The following is a 22,128-nucleotide window of genomic DNA, read 5'->3' as shown; positions in this document are numbered from 1 at the left end:
TACAAAAGGCTCAGGACAATTAAAACATAAGGGAAGGGATACAAGTGTCCTCACAAGACCAGCACCCTTTTAAAGAGACGTAGAACTGAAGAGTGGGCTGATAGGAAGGCAAGAAAACAGGATATTCTGGAGCCAGAGTGAAGCTGATTAGAGATCCAGCCCTCAGTCACTAGGGAGTGGGCCTACAGCAAGTTGCTTGTTGTCTCCCAGAATCAGGAGCCCCATCTTTAAAGTACCCATAGTTTAGCAGTTCTGCTTTGGTGATTGCAGTATTACAGGGACCATATTTACCCTCCCACCAGACACAAGTAAAAACCTATGCACAACACAGGTGGTGGTTGTAGTACGAAGGCCACTTGTTTGCTCCTGGCTGCTCAGCCCCGAAATAATCACACAGAAACTATATTATTTAAATCAATGCTTGGCCCATTGGCTCTTGCTTCTTATTGGCTAACTCTCCACATCTTAATTTAACCCATCTCCATTAATCTGTGCATCACCACAAGGTCATGGCCTACCAGCAAAGTTTCAGTGTGTCTGCCTCCGGTGGTGGTTCCATGGCTTCTCCTGACTCCACTTCCTTTCTCCCAGCATTCAGTTTAGTTTTCCCTGCCTAGCTCTACTTTACCCTGTCAGGCCAAGCCAGTTTCTTTATTAGCCAATGGTATTCACAGCATACAGAGGGGAATCCCACATCCGGTGGTAGTCAGTCTTCAGACATCACACATTTTTGACACAGTGCTGTGGTCCTGAGAAATAATGTGAGCCAACTGAGGACCCTTGTAGTGAAAGGGTCCCAGGCAGATTCTGGCTGTCACTCAGAGTTGGAGAGATGCATGTGGATTCTACAGATGCCCAGGGAGCTCTAGGGTCTTGGGGGGAGACCTACAAAAGAGTGAGAGAGGGGGAATAGCGACGGACCTGGATGATATTGCTATAGATGTGACTAGGGGACCAGGCTGTGGCATTCCAGTCTATCGATTAAAGAAGAGGGGTGTGTAGGCAGTAGAGACAAGGGCATTATAAACAGGATCAAAATTGGATGCTGGAGAATGAAAATGACAATGTCTGTGATACAATGACCATAATTATCTCGGCAGGAACCTGTGTTTCCAGGGCTCTTTCCCCATTTGCATGTGTGTGTGTATTTATGCAAAGCCACCACTACATCCTCCACCCAACACACACACACACACACACACACACAGAGTAAAGTTAGCAACAGTGCTGGAATGTTGGTCCCTGGGTAAGGCTCTGATTTGCTATACTGTGCATCAGAAGGAGTTGATGGAAAGCCCAGTTATACACCAAGAAGGAAAACTACCAAGCTCTTGCATAAGAGACTGCAAAGAGCTCAGCTGTGATCCTGAGCTTAGCTGGGACTTTGTTTTGTCAGTCACTAGTTGGGTCACTCTTGAGAAACTCCTTCACCTCTACAGTGGGAACTCCAGTACTTCCTTAGTAGAGGCTAGCTAGGGCACATTTGATGTAATTAGAGAAGCGTTACTTCAACTTCCTGATGAACAATATAATTACTGCTTTTTGTGGGTTCACAGAAATCCAGGGATTGGGCTATAAATATTTCACATGTGGCTGCATTTAATCTTCCGAACAGTTCAGTCAGACAGTCACATCCTCAGTTGACAAATGAGGGAAATGTGTCTCAAGAGGTTCAGCAAACCCTGAAGGTCACTTGGCTCCCTAAGTGGAAATGAATGGAATTAACTGGGGAATGCTAAAATCCTCGTATACGGAGGCCAGAACAGTTCTCCCTCTGCGTGTGTGTGTGTGTGCAGAAATGAGTGTGAGAGGAAAGCCCAGTAGACACACGTATGGAAGTGTTCACACATGGTTTGGGGAGATATGAAATAGAAAATGAAAATGACAAATTTAAGTTGTGAAATAGACCAACTTCCTGAGCAAAAGTGCTTTCCAATTGCAGAAAACAAAAACTGTAGTTTGGAATGAAAAGAATTCTGTTCTGGGGCAAAGTGTGGTCCTGCTTGTGAGAAGTTTTGGTTCTGTGGTATGTCAAAACCTTGCCTAGCTTTTAATTCTGATTTTCTTCGTAGCTTTGGCTCCCTCCTGAGAATGATGTGGCTGTGTGGTCCTCTCTGGAGAGAGGGCCTGGTGAGAGGTCAGCAACTGTGAGCTATACAGTTTTGCTTAAAAGGTGGCTCACACCTTTAATCCCAGCCCTTGGGAGGCAGAGGCAGGTAGATCTCTGTGAGTTCGTGGCCAGTCTGGTCTACAGAGTGAGTTCCAGGACAGCCAGGGCTAAACAGTGAAACCCTATTTTGAAAAGCTAAAAACAGACAAACAAAAAAAGGGGGGGGGGGAGAAACTCTTAGGAAAAGTTTTCTTAAAATAGAAAAGCTGGGAGCAGCCCTACCATACCAGCTGTGTGAAAACCTGATCAGATACTGGGGGACTGTGGAGTGGAATCCCCAGTTTTGATTAAAAACAAACAAACAAAGCCTGTATTTTCAGCAGAGAAGCACCAGTAAGAAAAGGAATGAGATACCCCTAATGAGTATCTCTGAATGCTGGAGAGGTCTCAGAAACATAGACAAACATGTCTGTGCATTTCCATAGTGTCCAGACTTATGGACTAATAGTAAAGCCATATGGTATAGTGGCTTTGTTAGCAGCAGTTTGCCAGATAGTACCACTTCCCTTGACAGCTAGAACTGAGACTATCACAGATTCTTTTATTTCAACCTTAATTACTAATATGAGCTCTTAGATCACATTATGTATCATACAATAAATGTCTGTTTTTTGTAAGTATGTACATGCATGCGTGCATGCATGTTACATAATTACAGAATGGCTACAAAGGGTTAAAGAGACAAGGCATTTCAGAGAAATCCTAGAGGCCAAAGCCAGAAACCCATAGAAATGTAAAGGAGTCCTGCTGGGCGTGAGACAGGAATCAAAGGAACCCAGCTGCAGGAGAGGGTGGGAAGCTGCGGGTTGCTGGCCAATGGAGTCAGTCTGCAGGATCTCAGTGGAGCTGCAGCAGTGAGGCGAGAAAGGCAAGACCTGGCCTGGGCAGATGGCCAGCTGAGCAAGTGAATGGACAGCAGGTCCAGATGGGTGAGCAGATAGACAGGCGGATGACAGTTCTAGTAGGTAGCATCAGTAGTGGGGACCCAGTGAAGCTGAGGGCCTTGGGCAATGAGGAGTTCACTGCCTACCGGTCCCCTGATCACATAGAAGGTGGTCAGATGATGGGTTACCATCACAGGGTTAGAAGTCCATTTCTTTATTGGGTCCATGAGAGGGGATTATATCCTTCCTTGGTCTTGTGTGTCTTATAATTTCTTGGCCCTCATTTTCTTTTTTTCTTCTTTTTTTTTTTTAAGAAGACTTATTTATTCCTTATATATACAGTGTTTTGCAGGCCAGAAGGGGGCACCAGATCTCACCACAGATGGTTATGAGCTACCATGTGGTTGCTGGGAATTGAACTCAGGACCTCTGGAACAGCAGGCAGTTCTCTGAGCTAGCCCTCCAGCCCATTGGCCCTCATTTTCTTACTATGATTTTAATATGCTCACATGGTATCAATTAACGTGAGAAATTTTAGTGTGGCACCCTCAGTAGTCCTAGGAATAGGTTGTTTTTTGGTTTGTTCTGTGAGGGTGATGTCAGACAGATGGTGCCATTCACATGTCTACCCAGAGGCAGAGTCATCCTGCTTATTCAAAATGGATTCAAAAGCTGCCTGAAAATGGGATCTCTAAGGCAAGCTGCAGCCTTAAACCAGAAACTACTATTTTATATGAGGCAGTGCACAGCCCAGTCCTAATAAGAGACTGAACTACAGGGCCTGAGGCGTCAGATCTGGCCCAATGGGTCTGTACATTTCAGAGGAGAGGAGTGTGGATTGAGAAAGAAATAGACAAGAGACAACAGATAGAGTCAGGAGGACATCCAGTGAATACTATGATCTGCCCTAAGTTTTTTTGTTACTCAAAGTTCTTAAATACTCAAATCCAAAAGAGGGTAAGAAGGCAAAGACTTCTTAATCACGATACAAAAAAAAAAAACCCAAAAAAACAAAAACAAACAACAACAACAACAAAAAAAAACCAATGTAGTCTCCTCCTCACATTTCCAAATATCAAGTAACCACTCCCTAGAACAAAATATCCTTTTTGTCTAGGTAAGACATCATGTAGCTCTACTGTAGGTCAAGAATCTTGTCATATAACCTTGAAGGAGCAAGAATAGGTCTGAACTCTCTGACCTTTAGTCAAAGTGGAACGGATTCCTTTCTGAGGGTTCCCACAGTTCTTCCTTTTCAGTTTAATTATTAATGCCTGTGCTTCTGCCACAGGACAAACGACTGTGCCTATCTCAGGTTGTCTTCTTCAACTTTCCAGACTTACCCATCATTGGTACATGAATTCCGTCACGCAAGTTCTGTCTTAGGTTGACTGGAGGGCAAACGATCTTACTCATCATTGACTACCAACCTCTGTTTACAAAGGGCTAAGGGAGAGTGCACAGCTTGATGACATGTACCTCTGAGCCAACTTTCCATTGAGAATTCACAAGTCACTAGATAATCATAGGCAAACAGATAATGCCCATCAATGCACATACTCCTATGGCTGCAGTATATCCTAATAATCCTCTCATATAAGTTCTCATATAAGACCTTTTTCCAACCAGTAACATTTTCATAGTGAGAAGAAGTGGTTACAAACATTAACAGGTCAATGCCATAATTATATTATAAACATTAACAATAAACACCCAATTGATCAAATTACAACTCTGATGACTTTTGTTCTAATCTTTTTCCTCTCCTAAAGTCTAATTGCATTGCTGCTACCAGCTTCCAAAGATATGTGTGAGCTGGTACAGTCCCTGAACGCCAAATATTAGCAACAAAATCTTTATTCTACTTCTCATATACTGAATATGGATCAAATTCAGTCATCATATTTGAAGATAGCAGCCTTTACCTGCTGAGTCATCTTACCTGCCTGAGTACAGTCATTTGTAAGAAATAATATTGAGGGTGCAGAGTTTGTGAAGAGTGCATGGAGTGCATGGAAGGCTGACCCACACAAGGTTCGGGAACGTTGTGGAGGACCACTATGTCTGTGTTTTGTTTTTGTTTTTATTTTTAACTTCATGCTGTCTTTAAATGGCCAAGAAGAAAGCCTTGGTGTTGTAAAAAGGCAACTTGTTGGTTCCTGGCTGCTCAGCCCTGAAATAATCACCCAGAAACTATAAGCTTTCTCAGGATTTATGTGGATTTAGTCAACCACATTGGTGCCAATTTGTTGCAATAGGGGCCGCTTGTTTATTTCCCAGCTGCCCAGCAGCTCAGACCCCAAATTACCACACAGAAACAATATTATTTAAATCACTACTTGGCCCATTAACCCTAGCTTCTTATTGGCTAACTCTTATATCTTATTTTAATCCATTTCTACTAATCTGTGTATCACCACGTGAATGTAGCTTACTGGGTAAAGGTCCAGCGTCTATCTCTGGTGGGGCTACATGGCTTGTCTCTGACTCCACCCTTTCTCCCAGCATTCAGCCTAGCTTTCCCCACCCAAGTTCTACCTTGCTATAGGCCAAACTAGTTTCTTTATTCATTAATTAATAAAAGCAACACATAGACAGAAGGACCTCCTACATCACCTTGAGACTGTCTTTAAGAATCTTGGTCTTTTCTTTTTCAATTATCTCCTTACCACAATAAATGGCATTTTTGTTCCTTCAGTTAAAAAAGAAAAAAGAATCCCGGTCTGGAGCAAGAAGAAAAGGCAATGGGGGGGGGGGCAGGTGTCTAGATATTGATGGTGTTATGTTGACTACAGTTTATTCGAAGAAATAATTGGATTTCTATACATATTTCTCAGCTGTGGCCCTGTGTGATCATATTGAATGGCGTCTGAACACTTCTTGATTGTGCTTTGCCAGCCGCCTTCTCCAGACCCCCATGAGGGTTTCCGGTATGAGATCATGGGTGTCAGAATCACCTCAAGGTTCTGGAGAGGTTAATGGTTAAGAGCACTTGCTTTTGCAGAGGACCTGGGTTCAGTTTCCAGTATCCACAGAGTGGATCACAGCCATCTGTAACTCCATGGTCAATAAGAATGCATGCAGTACACTAATACACATGTAGGCAAAACACTCATACACATAAAATAAAAATAAAAGGAAAGAAAAAGAACCACCTTAATAAATATTCCAACTCCAGGCCCTGGGCATCTGCAGAGACCTCCTCATCCTGCTGCTGCTGCTGAGGCTTCTGGGAGCTTCCAGGTTACACTCTGAGGGACAGTTGGGGAGAGAATCAGAGACCAGTGAGGATGAACCCCTCTGGTGCACATGAATCTGAGAACTGAGGGAATTTGCTTTGAGGGGCGTTTACCTTAGTAAGGGACTCTGGTACTATGACCTGCTGTCATGGCCGTGTCCAAGAGGAAACTGCTCTGAGCCACCTGTCGAGGAAAAATAGCCAGGGCCATAGCCACAGGTGCGGGGTTACAGGATGGATGAACTTCAGTACAGGGGAGAGATGGGGTTCAGGTCCCTACACAGCACAGCCAAATGTGAGCTTACAGTCGGGGGTGGGGAGGGCTCAGTGGATGGAAAGTTTCTAAGAGGAAATGCCAGGGATAGGGAATTCTGGCAAACCTCAGAGGATTCTTGCTGAAGGCAGGCCAGGGTGATCCCCATGTCTCTCCCCATGGGAGAGAGAGTCTGAAGGTTATTAAAGGGGCCATATCTGGGGTGGCCAACCTATTCAACTCGGAGGGGTCCCTTGCCAGATCTGAACCTGAGGGTGACGCGCACACTCTGTCTAGAAAGGTCGTGGGAGAAAGTTGGGCTTTGCTAAGAACCTTTGTCGGCTGCCCTGCTTCTCCTGCCAGTCTGGATTCTCTGGGGGGTAGGGTGGATGACTGTTCCCTCCTTTATTCTGAGGACCCAGGAGGAACTTGAGGGACACAGGCCCAGGGGAGGGAGCAGTGTGGGGAAGTGATGCTAAGTCATACAGATCCAGCCAAAATGACAAACTCAGGCAGTGGGAGCCTGGGCTTTCAAAGAACGGGATAGCAAGGTCTCTTCAGATCTGCACAGCTCGCAAACTTTCTGCCCCCAGTCCGGTTGCAGGCTATGATTTCTCCCAGAGGATGGCAGTCCTCTGACTGTTTACAGTCCCTAGAGACGGCAGCAGTGAGTGTATGATTTTTTTCGCAAGCCTCCAGCGGATATTTTCCTTCCTTTGTGAAGGAATTTCCAGCAATCCTCATGGGCTGGGTCCGGGCTACCCAGAGAAGGGACCTGGTGTGCTGTGTATGTGAACACCCCCTTCCCCCGCCCAGCAGAGGCCCTCAGCCAGCAGAGTCCTTACTCACCACAGAAGCATGTGGCTGTAAGTGTGGGCCCAGCCTGTGGGGAGAACATTTCCATTCCTCTTTTTTTAAAACCAGATGCATATTTCCAGAGGGACCCAGCGATGGGGAGGTTCTTAAGTGACACCATGGTTTTAAGCTGACTGGCTTGACTTTCCGCTTCCTGTCCCAGGTCCCTGAGTTCTACAGTTCTTCAGTCAGACTGAAGGGGCGGTAACCTGGGTTTCCTGCAGTGCCCTATGCACCCGGATTTTGTTAGTTCCCCAAAGAGCTGCAGAATCCAAGTCCCAGGCATTTCTAGCACTGTAGTTTCCCTTGGGGACTGCGGCCCATCAGTTGTAATCTTGGGGGCAGTCCATAGGCGGCTCCTGGCTTTCTGGGGAACGCAGGGCAAGGTGTCCCCATTGCTGGCACATCGTATCATCTTGGCCTATTTCCAGTATCGCATTAGTATCACGGAGGAAAAGAGTCCTTGGCTCGGTGTCACCTCCTTTAAAGGAAATCAACTTATGGTCAGACTGAACCGTTCCTGTCCCCTCCTTGTGTTGGAGGCCAAGCTATCATTCCTCATGTTCTCACAGTTTTCTGTATCCAGGCAACGGTCCAGAAAACAGGCCTGGCTGGTTGTCCTGCCGGCGGCGCTGCAGGACTGGCCGAAGGCAGTCTCTTTCAGTTCACGGGCAAAGGTCTCGGGAGCTGCCTCCGTTTGCGTCTCTCCTCAACTCAGGCTCGCTGTGAAAATGTCTTTGAGATGATCTTCTAAGGCTTTTTACCAAAACACAGTCTTTACACGCAGTCTCTCACGCATGCACGCATATGTTCATACACACACAGATACACACAACAATGCAGGCATACCCACGCACCCACACATCAAGTTTTCTTTTACATGCCCCTCCCCCCAATAAGACCATCGGGATTTTATAACAAGAAAGTAAACCTTGGGAAATGGGGTTCAAGCTTTTTAAAAGCAGGACTTGCGTTTAGGGTTTTAACTGGCTGCTTTCGCTTTCCCCCATCCCTGCCCAGTCATCCGATGCCGCCCTCTCCTCGGGAAGGAAACCCAGCAGACTGAGTCAGACCAGGTTATGAGCCAATGAGCAGCATAAAAAGATTAACAGATGGGCTTTGTGTGGACGCAAGCCTGTTCTTTCCAGCTAGCCACAAGTCCCACTGTCTGCTACGGAATTGTGTAACCTCACTGTATTTTATGGTTCTCTTCTGACTTCAGCTTTGCCCTACACCGTGTGTGAATTAGTTTTGATCTATGATATTAGAGAGCAATAATTTGGAAGGCAGAAACCCTGCCTTTCATTATGAAGTTTCCAAAACAATTCTAAGAGATTTTAAACACACACACACACACACACACACACACACACACACACAAAGTGGCAAAGTAAGAAAACAGGTATTTAACATGCAGTAGTTTCCTAAGTAGACCCGTGTAGGACACATCATATGTGTAAGCCCAGCCTGTGGAAATGGCTCACTTCTGTTCGTTCGTTTGCCAATGATGCAATGCCTCAAAGAATGGAGGGCCTAAGGCGAGGCCTCAGAGGGAGCTGGAACCCAGCGCGTGGGGCTACAGGAGCAATTGTTCCCCACCTGGGTGACTTTGTCCTCTAGGACACTAGGTAATGCATCTGGTGATCACAGCGGAAGGCACTGTTCTGGCATCATCGAGTGTGTAGAGGTCAGGGGTTCGGCTGCATGTCTGACGAAGTGCAGGACAGACTCCCACCATATGAGTATTCTCAGGTTCAAAATGGCATTAGTGTCAAGACTTAGGATGCTGGCCCGACCCCTCATCAGGCCTTTTTTTCCCACATGACCTGGGCTTGGCACCCCGACCTGCTCTCAGATTTGTTTACTGCTGATAAGAGGCTCAGGTCATTCTGACTCTAACTGGCTTTACCAAAAACAAATCAGTACTTGTTCAAATGTGTGACGTCATTATCTTAATCATAGAACTGCACCATGAATCACGGACTGTGAAGGATAATGTTTGTTTCCCTGTCTTGCCAGATGAACATCATATTTAGGCAAAGACAGACAGATTTTCTATAAAAGAAGGAAGACTACATATTTTATTTTTTTGTGTGTGTGAGTGCCTGTGGGGTGTGTGTGTGTGTGTGTGTGTGTATGGTGTGAGTGTGTGTATGTGTGTATATGGTATTAGTACCTGTAGGGGATGTCTACTTGGTGTTTATTCCCATAGGGTGTGTGTGTGTGTTTGAGTGGATGGTGTGGGTGCTTGTGATATGTGTGTGTATGCGTATATACTCATACATATGTATGAGTGAGTGTATGTGTGTCTGTGATGTGTGTGTATGGAATGTGTGTGTGTATGTGTGTGTGTGTGTGTGTGTGTGAGAGAGAGAGAGAGAGAGAGAGAGAGAGAGAGAGAGAGAGAGAGAGCCTGTGATGTGTGGCTGTGTGCATATCCACTGTGCAGAGTGGAGCCTTTGGGAGTGGCTCTCACTTTCCCCCTCGTTAAGGGAGGGTCTCTCTTGGTTTTTGTCCCATCTCCATGGACAGCAGGCCAGCTGACCCCCAAGCCTCGGTCCATGCCTCCCACCCGCAGGCAGGAGTACTGAAATTACAGACGTGTCTACTACACCTGGCTCTTAACATGGGTCCTGGGGATCAAATTCAGGCCCCCAGGCTTGCACAACACGCAAACACTCTTAAACTCTGAGTCAGCTCCCCAACCCTCCCCGGTGACTTCTAAGTTATTTTTATTGATTTTCTTAAAATTTTAAACTTGTAATTTTAATTTTTTGTGTATGTGTGACTGATCATGTGCATAAATGGACTCGTGTGAGGAGGTCAAAAGTTAACCTTGGGTGTCACTCCCTGGGAGCCAGCTGTATTGTTTTGGAGATAAGATGTCTTTCTCACGGGCACCTAGGGTACCTGGTTAGGCTAGGCTGGTTGGCCAGCCAGCCCCAGGGACCCCAACCCCATCTCCACCTTCTTGACAGTGGATTACAAGTGTGTATCTCGACATAAAGCTTTTTACATGGGTGCAGAGGCTAAACTCGGGTCCTTGTGCATTGGCAGCAAACATTTTACTGACCCCAGCCCCCCATTTCATTATTTTTAAAATATCAGTTTGACCCACCTCATGACTGATTGCCATATTTAAAAAGCATGAGACAAAACTCTCCTTGGGTATCTGTGAGGGCCGTGAGAGTGTGGTGGAAATAGTAGGGCTGTCATCTTGTACCATGGGGTAACTGTCTTGACTGGTGGAGGTGGAGTGAGGTGTGTATCTCTGTCTTCATCATGTTAGAGAAATCAAACCCAAGCAAGGAGAAAACAATGCTTCAAGTATAATTATTATTATTTTAATATGCTAGTATTCCTTAAGGTACTGTATAAAGTTCCCGTAAGTTCTCAGCATTGTTTGGTAGACCTGACTGCTGTATGGACCTACAAGTGAAAAGCTTGCCCATCCTTCTGGAGGAAATGCCATTCCTCTTGCTGGCTAGGGGCAGGATGTCTTGTACTGTATCAGAAAAAGATGAGAGCCTGTGATGGTTTTCATATGCTGAGAGTTGTGTGTAACTACAGCTCTGTATCCGAACATATACTCTTCCAAGAAACCATGGGCAAATAGGCCAGACTACGGGGCAAGCTGCGTGAAGCTGCCATGATGCTCCCGTCTCATGCAATAGAATCTGCTGTTCCCGGAGTAAGACAGCTCAGCACTGAAGTATATGGAGGGCCCCTTTTGCAGTCTGCACATTGAAATGAAAGCCCCCAGGCTCTGTGCCTCTCTGGTCCCTCCTCCACCCACATTTCAGGTCCCATCCTCCAAATTACAGACAATTTTCCAAGGGTTACTTTTCCCTTGAAACATTTTAATATTAACTCCCTGAGGGTGTGTGTTCTATAAAAAAAAATCCTTTTAAAACAGGCCTTGATTATATAAAAATTTCAGCTATTCGTTCGCAGCACCTGTAGACTTATTCACTCTTTCCAATCATCCCACAAAGACCTTTAAGTGCCTGCCATAGTCCAGACAACGGGCTGAGCAAAACAGAAGCAGCCAGTGTGCCCAGGGAGCATATGTGAGGGACAAGCACACCCTGTACTTTTCCGCCCACTAGACTTGTGCAGCAGGGAGCCAAAGAGTGAGTGACAGAGACCTGCAGGGATTGCTGGGACCAGGAAGAGAATGCACAGAGTACACCCTCCTTCCAACGCTGCAGCAGAGGGTATGGGCTAGCCAGCGAGTCAGCCCCGTCTGTAAGACTGGCCCCAGCAGCCTAGACTGGATGTGACTCTCTGAGAAGGTTGACACGGGGGAAATGCTGTCCACTGGGCAGTGTCTGGGTCCTCAGTCCCCACGACAGAGGACTGCTTCCCTTGGTTACTGAGGTTTTTCTTACATCTCCCCTGGATTCTGGAGGGCTGTATTCAGTTGTTTCCCCATCCCACCCCTCCCATTCACGACAGTCAGAATTTCATGTTTTAGTTTGACTCTCCGATGACCTTGTTGTCATGGAGAAGCCACACGTGTTCTGCTCACTGTGAAATACTCTGGTCCATATTTGTTATGTCGTGATTTTAATACGATGTTATGGTTCAAAGCCTGGGCCCTGGTGGCCCTAACAAGCTAGGTTCAGCTACCTGTGCTCAGGAAGACAATTGGAGAGAGACCTAGCAGCAAAAGGCAGAGAAAGGAAGATTATTCAATGTGACTACACTACGGAAAGTAACAGAAGTGAACTGCATGTGTCCTCCCCCCCCCCCCCCCGTCCATCTTTGGGGTCCAGATTTGTGGTTTATGTTAGTAGGGGGCAATAGGCACACAGAACTAAGTAGGTTCTGATCAGGTGGTGTGGTCCCCACCTATCGGTGACTTATCCTTGCTAATCTCCCACAAATTCCTCTGCTGGCTGATACATTGTAACCTTTTTCTTCTCCTAGCAAGAGTCACCCTAGGGGAATTCCAATTTCTTGAGAACCATTGTTTCAATAGTTTGAGAGCCAAAGGCAAGGCACAAGTCTCCTTTAGGGTGTCGGCATTCCTGCCAGGGCGGTTATGGGCTGAGTAGATGTGAGGGCAGAGTGGCCTAAGGGTCAGTGGACGCATGCCCCCACCGAGTGGCCTAAGAGTCCGTGGACGCATGCCCCCATAAAGTGGCCTAAGGGTCAGTGGACGCATGCCCCCACCGAGTGGCCTAAGAGTCCGTGGACGCATGCCCCCACCAAATGGCCTAAGGATCCGTGGACGCATGCCCCCACCGAGTGGCCTAAGAGTCCGTGGACGCATGCCCCCACCAAATGGCCTAAGGATCCGTGGACGCATGCCCCCACCGAGTGGCCTAAGGGCCCATGGACGCATGCCCCCACTGAGGTTGCTGTGTTTCTTGTCTCCTCTGCAGACTAATTGGCACCGCGACTATCTCCCTGAAGGACCTGACTGGGGACCAGAACAGATCTTCACCCTACAAACAGATCCCCCTGCTAAACGAAAAGGGACAAGACACTGGGGTGAGCTCTCTCTCTGCTCGGTGGAAAGACAAAATAGGATGGTTAAGTAAACACTCATTTAGGAAAGACTTTGGTTTGACAATCTCTATGCGAAACACTGGAAATCTGGCTTTCATGATAAATGGATCCATTTGTCAAATATATGAACCTTATCCTCCTCAATTTTCAGTCACAGAGACAACAAATTTGAGATTTGATTTGATTTGACAGACCTTCATATGATAAGCTAGACCCCTCTGGATGTAGCTCTGTGGTATCCATGTGGGTGTTGGCATTTGAGTGGTTGCCATTAACTTTGGGTCGCTTTGATAACACAGCAGACAAACAGAAGGTTTTTGTTACCATCTGTGTTAAGACAGTAATGTCATGGCCGCTGTCACCACACTGGTTGCCAACTGCTTTCTGATCCCAGCCCCTCTATGTAAGTATATATTGGCTAACATAAGACCAAAATTCAAAGCAGGGTGTGGTAGTGCACACCTTTAATCCCAGCCATCAGGAGACTGAGGCAGGCTGATCTCTGTGAGGTTAGCCTGATCTACATAGCGAATTCCAGATCAGCCACGGATACACAATGAGATCCCATGTAGAAGAAGAAGAAGAAGAAGAAGAAGAAGAAGAAGAAGAAGAAGAAGAAGAAGAAGAAGAAGAAGAAGAAGAAGAAGAAGAAGAATTATTCAAGTGTGTTTCATTCAAGCAACTCAGGTTTAGATGTTTAGATGCTACATGACTAAGAAGTCCTCAAATGCTCTCGTGTTCAGCCCATGACTTTTAACCCCTTCATTTTCCGACCAATTTATTTTGCTCATGAACCTGGGTCAAAGTTTTATACTAGAGGCATCACTGTAATCCTTGTCACATCCGAGGCCTCTCGGACCCCATGGGAAACGACGCCAATGTGGCTGCACTGACCCCTGAGGCTATTGGCTCGCCTTGAGTCAGGATTCTGATCATAACATATGTATCCAAAACGCCCTCTGCCATCTGACCGCCCCAAACCTGGCAGAGAGAAATGATACCGAGGCAAGATGGGGTGCCTGTGGTTTTTATTTGGCTTGCTGGTGTTTTTAAAAAGCACAGAAGAGAGAGTTCATAGACTATCCAAAGCAGCAGAAGTGTTGGGACTGAGATGAACACCGCCCCTGGGATATCTTCATCCTTACTGAGATTCCTTAGCATCCCTAGGAATACTGAGGCAGCTGGGATCATAACATCTAAACCAGTAATCTGGGGATGAATCATCATGGGCTCCGCTGGGTTTTAAAAGTACAATTTCTCATGTTAAGCTTGAGTCCCATGGTGCCAGCACACATAGCCTTCATGTCGACCTTGGTCTGTGGAATAAATACTGCTGGCTTGACATGGGACTGTGGGTGTCCCCAGGCAAGTGTCAGGCACTGAATGTGCTGATCCATGAGGAACCAATGTGTGGATCCGTTCAACAGACAAGAAAAAGCAGGAGCAATACAGATATATGTGTCTATACATGCACACATGATAGTATATACATGTGTCTATACATGCACGCATGATAGGAGTCACTAGCCATAGTAAGCCTGTAAATGAAGGAAGAAAGGTCCGCTTAGATTTGGACTTCAGAAAAATAACTAATAATTTTAGCATTGATATGTCCTAAATACTAGAATATCTTACCATTTATTTTATCTTCTTTAATTTTTTTCCAACACAGGGTTTTCCTGTGTAACAGCCCTAGCTGTCCTGGAAGTCACTTGTAGGCCAGGCTGGCCTCGAACTAAATTTTTTTTTTACCTTTATTTTTATTTTATGTGTATGGGCATTTTGCCAGTATGTATCTCTGTGCACCACGTGCGTACAGTGACCACAGAGACCAGAAGAAGGTATCCGATCACCTGAGACTGGATTTACAGAGCCACCATGTGGGTGCTGGGAATCAAATGCCAGTCCTCTGCCAGAGCAGTTGGTGCTCTTTACCACTGAGCTACCTCTCCAGCCCCTGAATTTTATCTTCTAACCTGACATGTGTCTTGGGGAAGGGGATGGAGGTGGAGAATCCTCCTTTGCAAAGGACTTCCTTAACTTTAAAGTTTGCCTTCCCTCACTTTGGGTATTAAAATGCCTTCTTTTTAGGAAACGATTGTGGTAGTCAATAGACAAGTGTTCGGTGAAATAAAAGTTAGCAACTCTTCCTCAAGGTTGAGGATGAAGCTCAGGGGAAGAACTAGCATGTACAGGGCCCTGGTTCCCATCCATGGTACTGAAGGGAAAGGGGCAATTAAAAAATGGTTTTCCTAGCAAACTTTTTTGAAGTCTTGTAGGTTCATGAAATACAAAAGCATAAGCTTTGCTTTGGTGCCCTCTTTGTTTGATTCCTAGGTGTCCTGGGATCACAGTTAACACAGGAGTGATGACAGTTATATCTAACTTTATGATTTGTGCATTTGTCTCTAATCAGACTAAGCTTCCCCTTTCAGTCTATCTTATGATTATGCCATTTATACCTTCTTGCTAGTTATTTAAAATTCTTTCCTCGAGAGAAATATAAAAACAAATCTCAGCAATCAGTATTCATGAGCAGCGAGTGAAGCAATCATTCTAAATGAGCATGTCCGTTGGTAATCCTGTGAGCAGAGGCTATCTCCAGTGCAGGACAGGAGCTAGCTGCAAGTTCACACACACCTCTTATAGCTTTACTTCAGTCAGTCAGGTTGCCCTTGGCAACCTGTGACAAAAGCAGCTTCTTTCTCACCCTCCCCTGGCTCACCCGGGGGAAGATAGGAATAGTCCAATGTGACATCACCCTCGCCACTTTTCCGCTCTCACTTTCTTGGCCAGTCCTCCCGAGACTGCTACCCCTACTGAGTTTTTCATGCTGCATCTGTAATGTCCTTTCCCTTGCACTAACGCTCTGTGCAATGGGTTCTTTCTATTCAGGCCACCATTGACCTGGTGATCGGCTATAACCCACCTTCGGCTCCACATCCCAATGACCCGAGCGGGACCAGCGTGTCAGGCATGGGTGGTAAGTTGGCCTTCCTGAAGTCCCAAGGAGAATCAGCTAACGCATGCAGAGTCTCGAAAGAAACTGCCTTTTCAGTGCCCATAGCAGCCTGCCCATCGGACAGGTGCGGTTCTTTACAAAACGCCCTTCCAGTAGAGGGGAGACTGAACAGCTCCCATGGAGACCACTCTCACAGCGTCCATCCAGTACGTACAGACGGCAGCATCATTACGGAGCTGCCTCAGCTTTGTGGTTTCCGCTGGATACCGTGTACCAGGCTGTGAGATTCAAGAGCAGTTCCTCTGCTCTCCTCCATGTGCCGTGGCTCCCAAAGGTGTGATTGATGGGACGTGTTCTCAACCACTTGCCCTTGGACTTTCTCTGAGCCCCGATCCTCTTTCTTTCCCCAAACACTCATTCTGTCTTCTAGTCTATTGTTTCCTCAGCATAAGCCACTTGTCCTCCTGGGTCATTTTGTCCTCAGATGTCACTCTGGACAGGGGCAGCCTGGGGCCTCTGGGAAGGGCTTCAAGCCTCAGGTAGAGGGAAGGTCTATAACACAATCCACAAGGTTGAGTTTGACTTTTCCTTGATGTTTCCTGATGACAGTGGTACTGAAAACGAGTTCTATCCCAGTGGAACAGAAAGGACTCAGAACAAGCAGTTTATTAAACTCTCTAAGGCGGAGGGAGATTTTGTCTTTTTAGATTGGCCCTAGGAGCCCAAACTACTCTGTGCACAAATATGATTTTCCCAGATTGGTGGGCTCTGCTTCCTTAAAGTGAGCTACCCTCACAAGGAAGATCACCCCCACCCCCTGCTGCCACAAAGGCCCCCTTTACCTAGGCTGTTTCTTTTTGTGAGGGGAGGGGTTGAGATAGGGTTTATCTGTGTAACAGTCCTGGCTGTCCAGGAATGAGCTTTGTAGTCCAGGCTGGCCTTGAACTCGCTGAGATGCACCTCCCTCTGCCTCCTGAGTGCTGGGATTAAAGGCTTGCGCCACTACCGCCTGGCCCGAGACTCTTTCTTAGTTCTTGGCATGATGTCATCTGTGGAAGCCTGGTATTCTGGTAGCACTGTAGACTGGGGAGTCTACCCAGGCCCAAGAAGCTGCGTCCTGACAGCTCGATGACAGGCCCTGGGCAAGCACGTGCCAGGTCTCCTACAAAGGTTCCCACGATCCTGGTCGACCTGCGAGGCTGGTCTGAAATGGAGATGAACCAGCACTTAGGTCCCTTGGATTGGGGTTTTAAAGACCATCACTATGCACTGTACTACCAAAGAGCAGGCTGTAGCAGGGACAATGTAAGTATGATACGACAAGATAAAATGTCTTGGTTTAGAAAAGAAGAGGATGCACTCGCCTGAGTGTATGCTTTGTCATATAAAGTGATTCCTCACCAAGGCTGGGTCAGGGTGACATTCAGCATGCTGGCTTCATACTCAGGCGGAAAGTCACTTTTTTCAGAATATACAAAAAAAAAAAAAAAAAAAAAAAGGGGATGGAAGACAAAAAGAGGGAAAAGGAGTCGGGGAAGAAAGCTAAGTTTTGAAAGACAAGACCACAACCACCGGTCTCACAATTGCACACCTTATGGCACACGCAGGACATCTGGTCTGGAATTATAACCCCTTACTCCCCTTAACTTATATAGATATTTTCAATATTTTTGTAATTTTAGCTTGTTATCTTTTTTTAATCCAAAAGAAGTATCTGCTTATTAAAATGCAAGCATCACAGAAAGGACCTCAGAAGACACAGGAATTAAAAAAAACACTCATTCCCCTAAGATTTATCTGCCAGCAGCTACTGCCAGTGATGAGTGCTGCTAAAGGCAGCTCCTCACGCAGTGGCTGCTGCACACAGTGTGAAATCTTAACGACAGAACCATGGTAAGATGGTCAGAGAACGCCCTCTGCAAGCTGAGGAAGCTGGCTATCACCATTGGCCAAGGAATTGAACTCTGTGGGAGTTCCCTTTGAAGGATTCTTTCTGTTAGGAATATTTTTTAATATGAGCTCTCTGACAATGCAAAATTCCCAAAAAGCCAAATTAAGAAATATCCAGGTTTAATGGGAGATCTGTGCTCTCAGGTGGCCCCGAGGGGGAAACTGGGAAGCCACAGGAATGCGACCTCCGGGAGGAAGAAAGGGAGACCACTTGTTCTTCTTTTGGGGGATCACTTAAGTACCCTGGGGAGTGGTCCCTGACCCCACCCCTGGGGAGGGGTCAGGACCTGGCCTGCTGGGATTTGAAGTCCAGACCAGGCCTGGGGGCTGGGACCTATGCTCCCAACCTAACACTTTTGATGAGCCCTTATGTCAAAATGACAGAGATGTAGCACGTGGGGCCTTGGTGGTTGATTGGCAATATGTTGTGCCAAAGATGTCCCCTTCACTGTCCACCTTGGAAGATGGGCTGAGCCGGTCGGTCTACAGACTTAGCAGCCTGGAAACTTGTTACCATGGCAACTTGTCCACCTTCTGCCAGTCAGCTTGACTGGAGTGTACATTTCTGCTACCAGAATGAGCTATTTTTAAAACCGCACATCTATTTTTAAAGAACCATCTGTTAAATGTATCTTTTATCCAGCTAAAGCAAAGCAAAGCAAAGCTTCATTCATAGCCTGACTCCAGTAGTTCAAATTTATATCATTTCATGAACAACAAAAGCGCTTTTTGCTTAGAGGTAAATTTGATCAACTTCAGAAAAGCAATTACTGATACCGGTGCACGTTGCCTGCAGAGATGAGAAAGTCAGTGCTTGGCCACAAGGGGCTCACAGTCAATTCAAAGATAAGATATAAACTGAGTAACAACAGCCCAGCCAAGGTGATAAATTCTTCTTCAAAAATGATCCAAACAGGGCTAGAGAGACGGCTCAGTGGTTGAAGAGCACTGGCTGCTCTTCCAGAGGACAAGGGTTCAATTCTTAGCACCCACAAGGCAGCTCTCAGTGATCTGTAACTCCAGTTCCGGGGGATCCAATGTCTTCTTCTGGCCTTCTCTAGCTCTGCAATGAACATGGTGCACAGATGTATACACAGACAAAACACCCAAATGCACAAAAAAAAAAAATGAAAGCCACTTTTTAAAGGAGCCCAACAAATCACTGCACGTGTATCCTGTCATCTTCTGTCGACAGGCCCATGAGGTAGTGTGGCCTACACTGTACTAGCAAAGGCAGATGTGTTTCTCTCACTAAGTACTTTTCTTCAGTTGTGTGTGTGTGTGTGTGTGTGTGTGTGTGTATATACCAGAATCATGTCAGCAGTTTCTTGGGGGCACACTTAGTGCTATTTATCTAAGAGTTGGGTGGAAGGCTATTGGATATCTTACAGTAGCAAACAGTTATATAACTTCTAACAACAACAGTAAAGAAAGACAAAAGAAACCCAGAAATATTGCAATTAGACATCCTGCTGTAGTGTTACCCTTTTGGGCTTTGAAGCTTCCTTTTTACGTTCTATAGTATTTTTTAGTATAATTCTTTTTAAAGATCTATTTTTTTATGTATATGAGTGCTTCATGAATGTCTGCGCAGCTTGGTGGTGGAATGCTTGCCTAGCTTGTGCATTATCCGGGCATATTCTCAGCAATACGAAAGGTAGGAGTTGGGAAAGATGAACCAATTTGACCTTCAGGGTTTATAGGGGCCCTCTCAGGTCAGGATCCAAGCAGGCTATGTCTTAAAAATGTTGGCGCTAGCGGGGTCGCCCTAGACATCTACTTCAGGTCCGTGAAGCCAGTCGAGACGATGTGTGCCTTTCTCAGATGGGCTGAGCTGTCTAGGGGCAGAGGGGAAGAAGTATAGAGTTGAACAAGCACGTGGGGATGATGCACGATAGAAGGAGGGCAACCACAATGTTAGATCACAGGCTCCAGCACGTAGGAGACTACAGAAGGAATCGGGGGAGTACCAGGCAGGCAGCTGGCGTGGGTGGTATGGACTGGGGCTGCCTGTGTAGAGAAGTAGCTAAGCAAACTAGGAAGAATCAAGAGATGCCTTCTCTAGTGGGTTGAGTAATGTCCCCTAGAAAGTCATGTGTATGTGAAACTTCAGAACCCATCATTTGGAAACAGTGCGTGGATGTGGTTGGTTAAGATGAAGCTGTCCTGGATTACGGCAGACTCTGCATCCCATGACTGGTGTCCTTAGGAGATGAAGTAAGGACGCTCAGATATGCAGAGAATTGGTCACATGACTCCTGGCTGCTAAGAACCACTAGGAGCCTCTGTGTGGGAAGAGATAGGAGGACTCTTTCTCAGAGTCTTCATGTGGAGTGCGCCAGTGCCAACACCCTGAGATTTCACTTCCAGAGTCTAGGGCTGCCAGAGAACATTGTTTTAAACCATCCAGTTTGTAGATCTTTGTCAAGATAGTGCTGAGAAGATGCCACACCCATCCACTCCGCAGTTCCTAGCCTGGCATTGTGCTTTCTGGTCATGACAGAATCAATCATTGTGTGTGGCCCCGGGTTACATCCATGCCTGGGTCTCGTTAGTGTACCATGGCAGCATAGGGCACTAGCATGCTGGAAGGGAAGCCGCCTGTGTAGAGGGTGTGTTCAGCAAGGCCTTAGGGTTCCCTCGTCCTTCACGGAACACCTACTGTTGTTCAGATCTGAAGGGAGAGGTTCAGAATCCAAAGGGAGATTGAACAAATGGGGCTATTTTTCATCTTCTAGGCTTTCTTAGATCCCATAGAGAACCAGGATTGGAAGTTTTGACACGTGTGCGTCTAGAGATCAATGTCTGACAACCTCCTCAGTTGCTCTCCATCTTGTCCTTTAAGATGGGAGACTCTCCTTGAACCTGAGGCTCACTGAATCAGCTAGGCTGGTTAACCAATGAGCTCCAGGGATTTGTATGTCTCTGGCTCCCTTTGCTGAGTGTGCCATCTTCTCGCCCCTCTTTGTCTGTTAAGAAATGAAAAGCTAAAGTTTGTCAATAAGTATCAGAGATTTAGTGAGTGAAAGCGAGGGCAGAGTTGGTTTTGCTTTCTCAGGGAACGGAAAGTTTGAGTGTAGTTGAAGGCAGCAGGAGGTTGGCAGTGAGAAGGGGCTCCTGGGGGTATCTTAGAGTTAGGGGACCTCTCTGGGATAGGACCTCAGAGACAGCAGAGGGTGGGGACATGAACCTGCTGTGTGGGGAAAACTTTCTCCCGTGAATCTGTGAAGTGGCTGGGAGGTAAAGGAGGGACAGATGAGTGTTGAGGGAACAAACAGAATGACAACGGGAGGACAGCGACCACTGTGGCTGCTTGGCAAGAAAAAGGAAGTTTTCATCCACCGTGAGGGCAATCTTGGTGATCACAGCAATCATGGATTAAGAAGCCAAGCAGGAGGGATCTCAGCGTGGCTTCTGGGTCAGTCTCTAGAGGAGGACCTGCTGTGAGAGGCAGGAGGTGGAGGTGAAGGGCTACAAGTTTGGTTCTCCATGGCATTTCCTTGTCTCTCAAGCTGGCTCCTGAGACGAGAGCACACTCATCAGTCAATCTTCCCCCTGTGCTCTCTGCCGTTCTTCTGTCTCTTCGAAGGCAGTCCAACCAAAGGTCCTAATACATAAATGCATTTTCTTAAAGAAGCTGCATCTAAGCCCCAGCTTGCCACTCAGAGCTACCAAAAGCATCTCTTTTTCACCTGTTACCTGGGAAACAGGACACACCCAGGAAGCCAGGGTGCTAGACAGTTGCAGGCTAAGGACCATAGCTAACTAGACCCCCTTCCATATTTCAGAAGAAGAGGATGAAGATCAGGATGAAGACAGGGTAGATGGCATGATCAGGGGCCCTGGACCCAAGGGGCCATCTGGGACCCTGTCAGAGGCTCAGCTTGCTCGGAGGATCACCAGAGGAAAGAATAGCCGGCGGATGCTGTCCAACAAGCCGCAGGACTTCCAGGTGGGAGGGCTCTGCTGCTCTGTGTATTTGCTGTCACCCCCTGGCCACTGCTGTGATGTCATGATAGACCTATTGCTGTGGGCAGGGGCGCATCTGCTGGAAGGGATAGAAGGGCATGAACCCAGAAAGGAGAGTCCTGCTAACACAAAGGGTTTAGTCAAAGAAGTCAAGCTGTTCAGAGGGATGTAAGGGAACCTTCCTTCCCTCTGGAAGTAGGTGGGAGCTAATTAGCAAAGAATAGCAGCTCTGTGCTTGAGTTTATCACAGAGACACTTGACGAGCAGGCAAAGGGCTACAGTGCCAGGACCTGAGCCTTCCCTGCCCTTCCCAGTCTAGCTCTGAACCCT

The 22,128-nt window shown here is 46.6% G+C and overlaps 1 protein-coding gene across 2 annotated transcripts in view; it reads left to right on the top strand.

The window, feature by feature from the left end:
* The window catches only part of Myof (myoferlin), a 137,485-nt gene that overhangs the window by 31,337 nt on the left and 84,020 nt on the right, over positions 1-22,128 (top strand). For both annotated transcript variants that reach the window (XM_050157674.1, XM_050157668.1), the window contains exons 4-6: positions 12,791-12,899; positions 15,813-15,900; positions 21,618-21,781. In XM_050157674.1, coding sequence (XP_050013631.1) covers positions 12,791-12,899; positions 15,813-15,900; positions 21,618-21,781 — 361 coding nt within the window. The remainder of the gene's footprint in view (positions 1-12,790; positions 12,900-15,812; positions 15,901-21,617; positions 21,782-22,128) is intronic.

The sequence above is a fragment of the Alexandromys fortis genome, unplaced genomic scaffold (genome assembly GCF_014885135.2).
Source record: "Alexandromys fortis isolate MF-2015 unplaced genomic scaffold, M_Fortis_MF-2015_v1.1 scaffold_10, whole genome shotgun sequence".
Classification (NCBI taxonomy): Eukaryota; Metazoa; Chordata; class Mammalia; order Rodentia; family Cricetidae; genus Alexandromys; species Alexandromys fortis.
The sequence above is the reverse complement of the archived record's forward strand: the minus strand, read 5'-3'. Positions and strand labels throughout refer to the sequence as shown.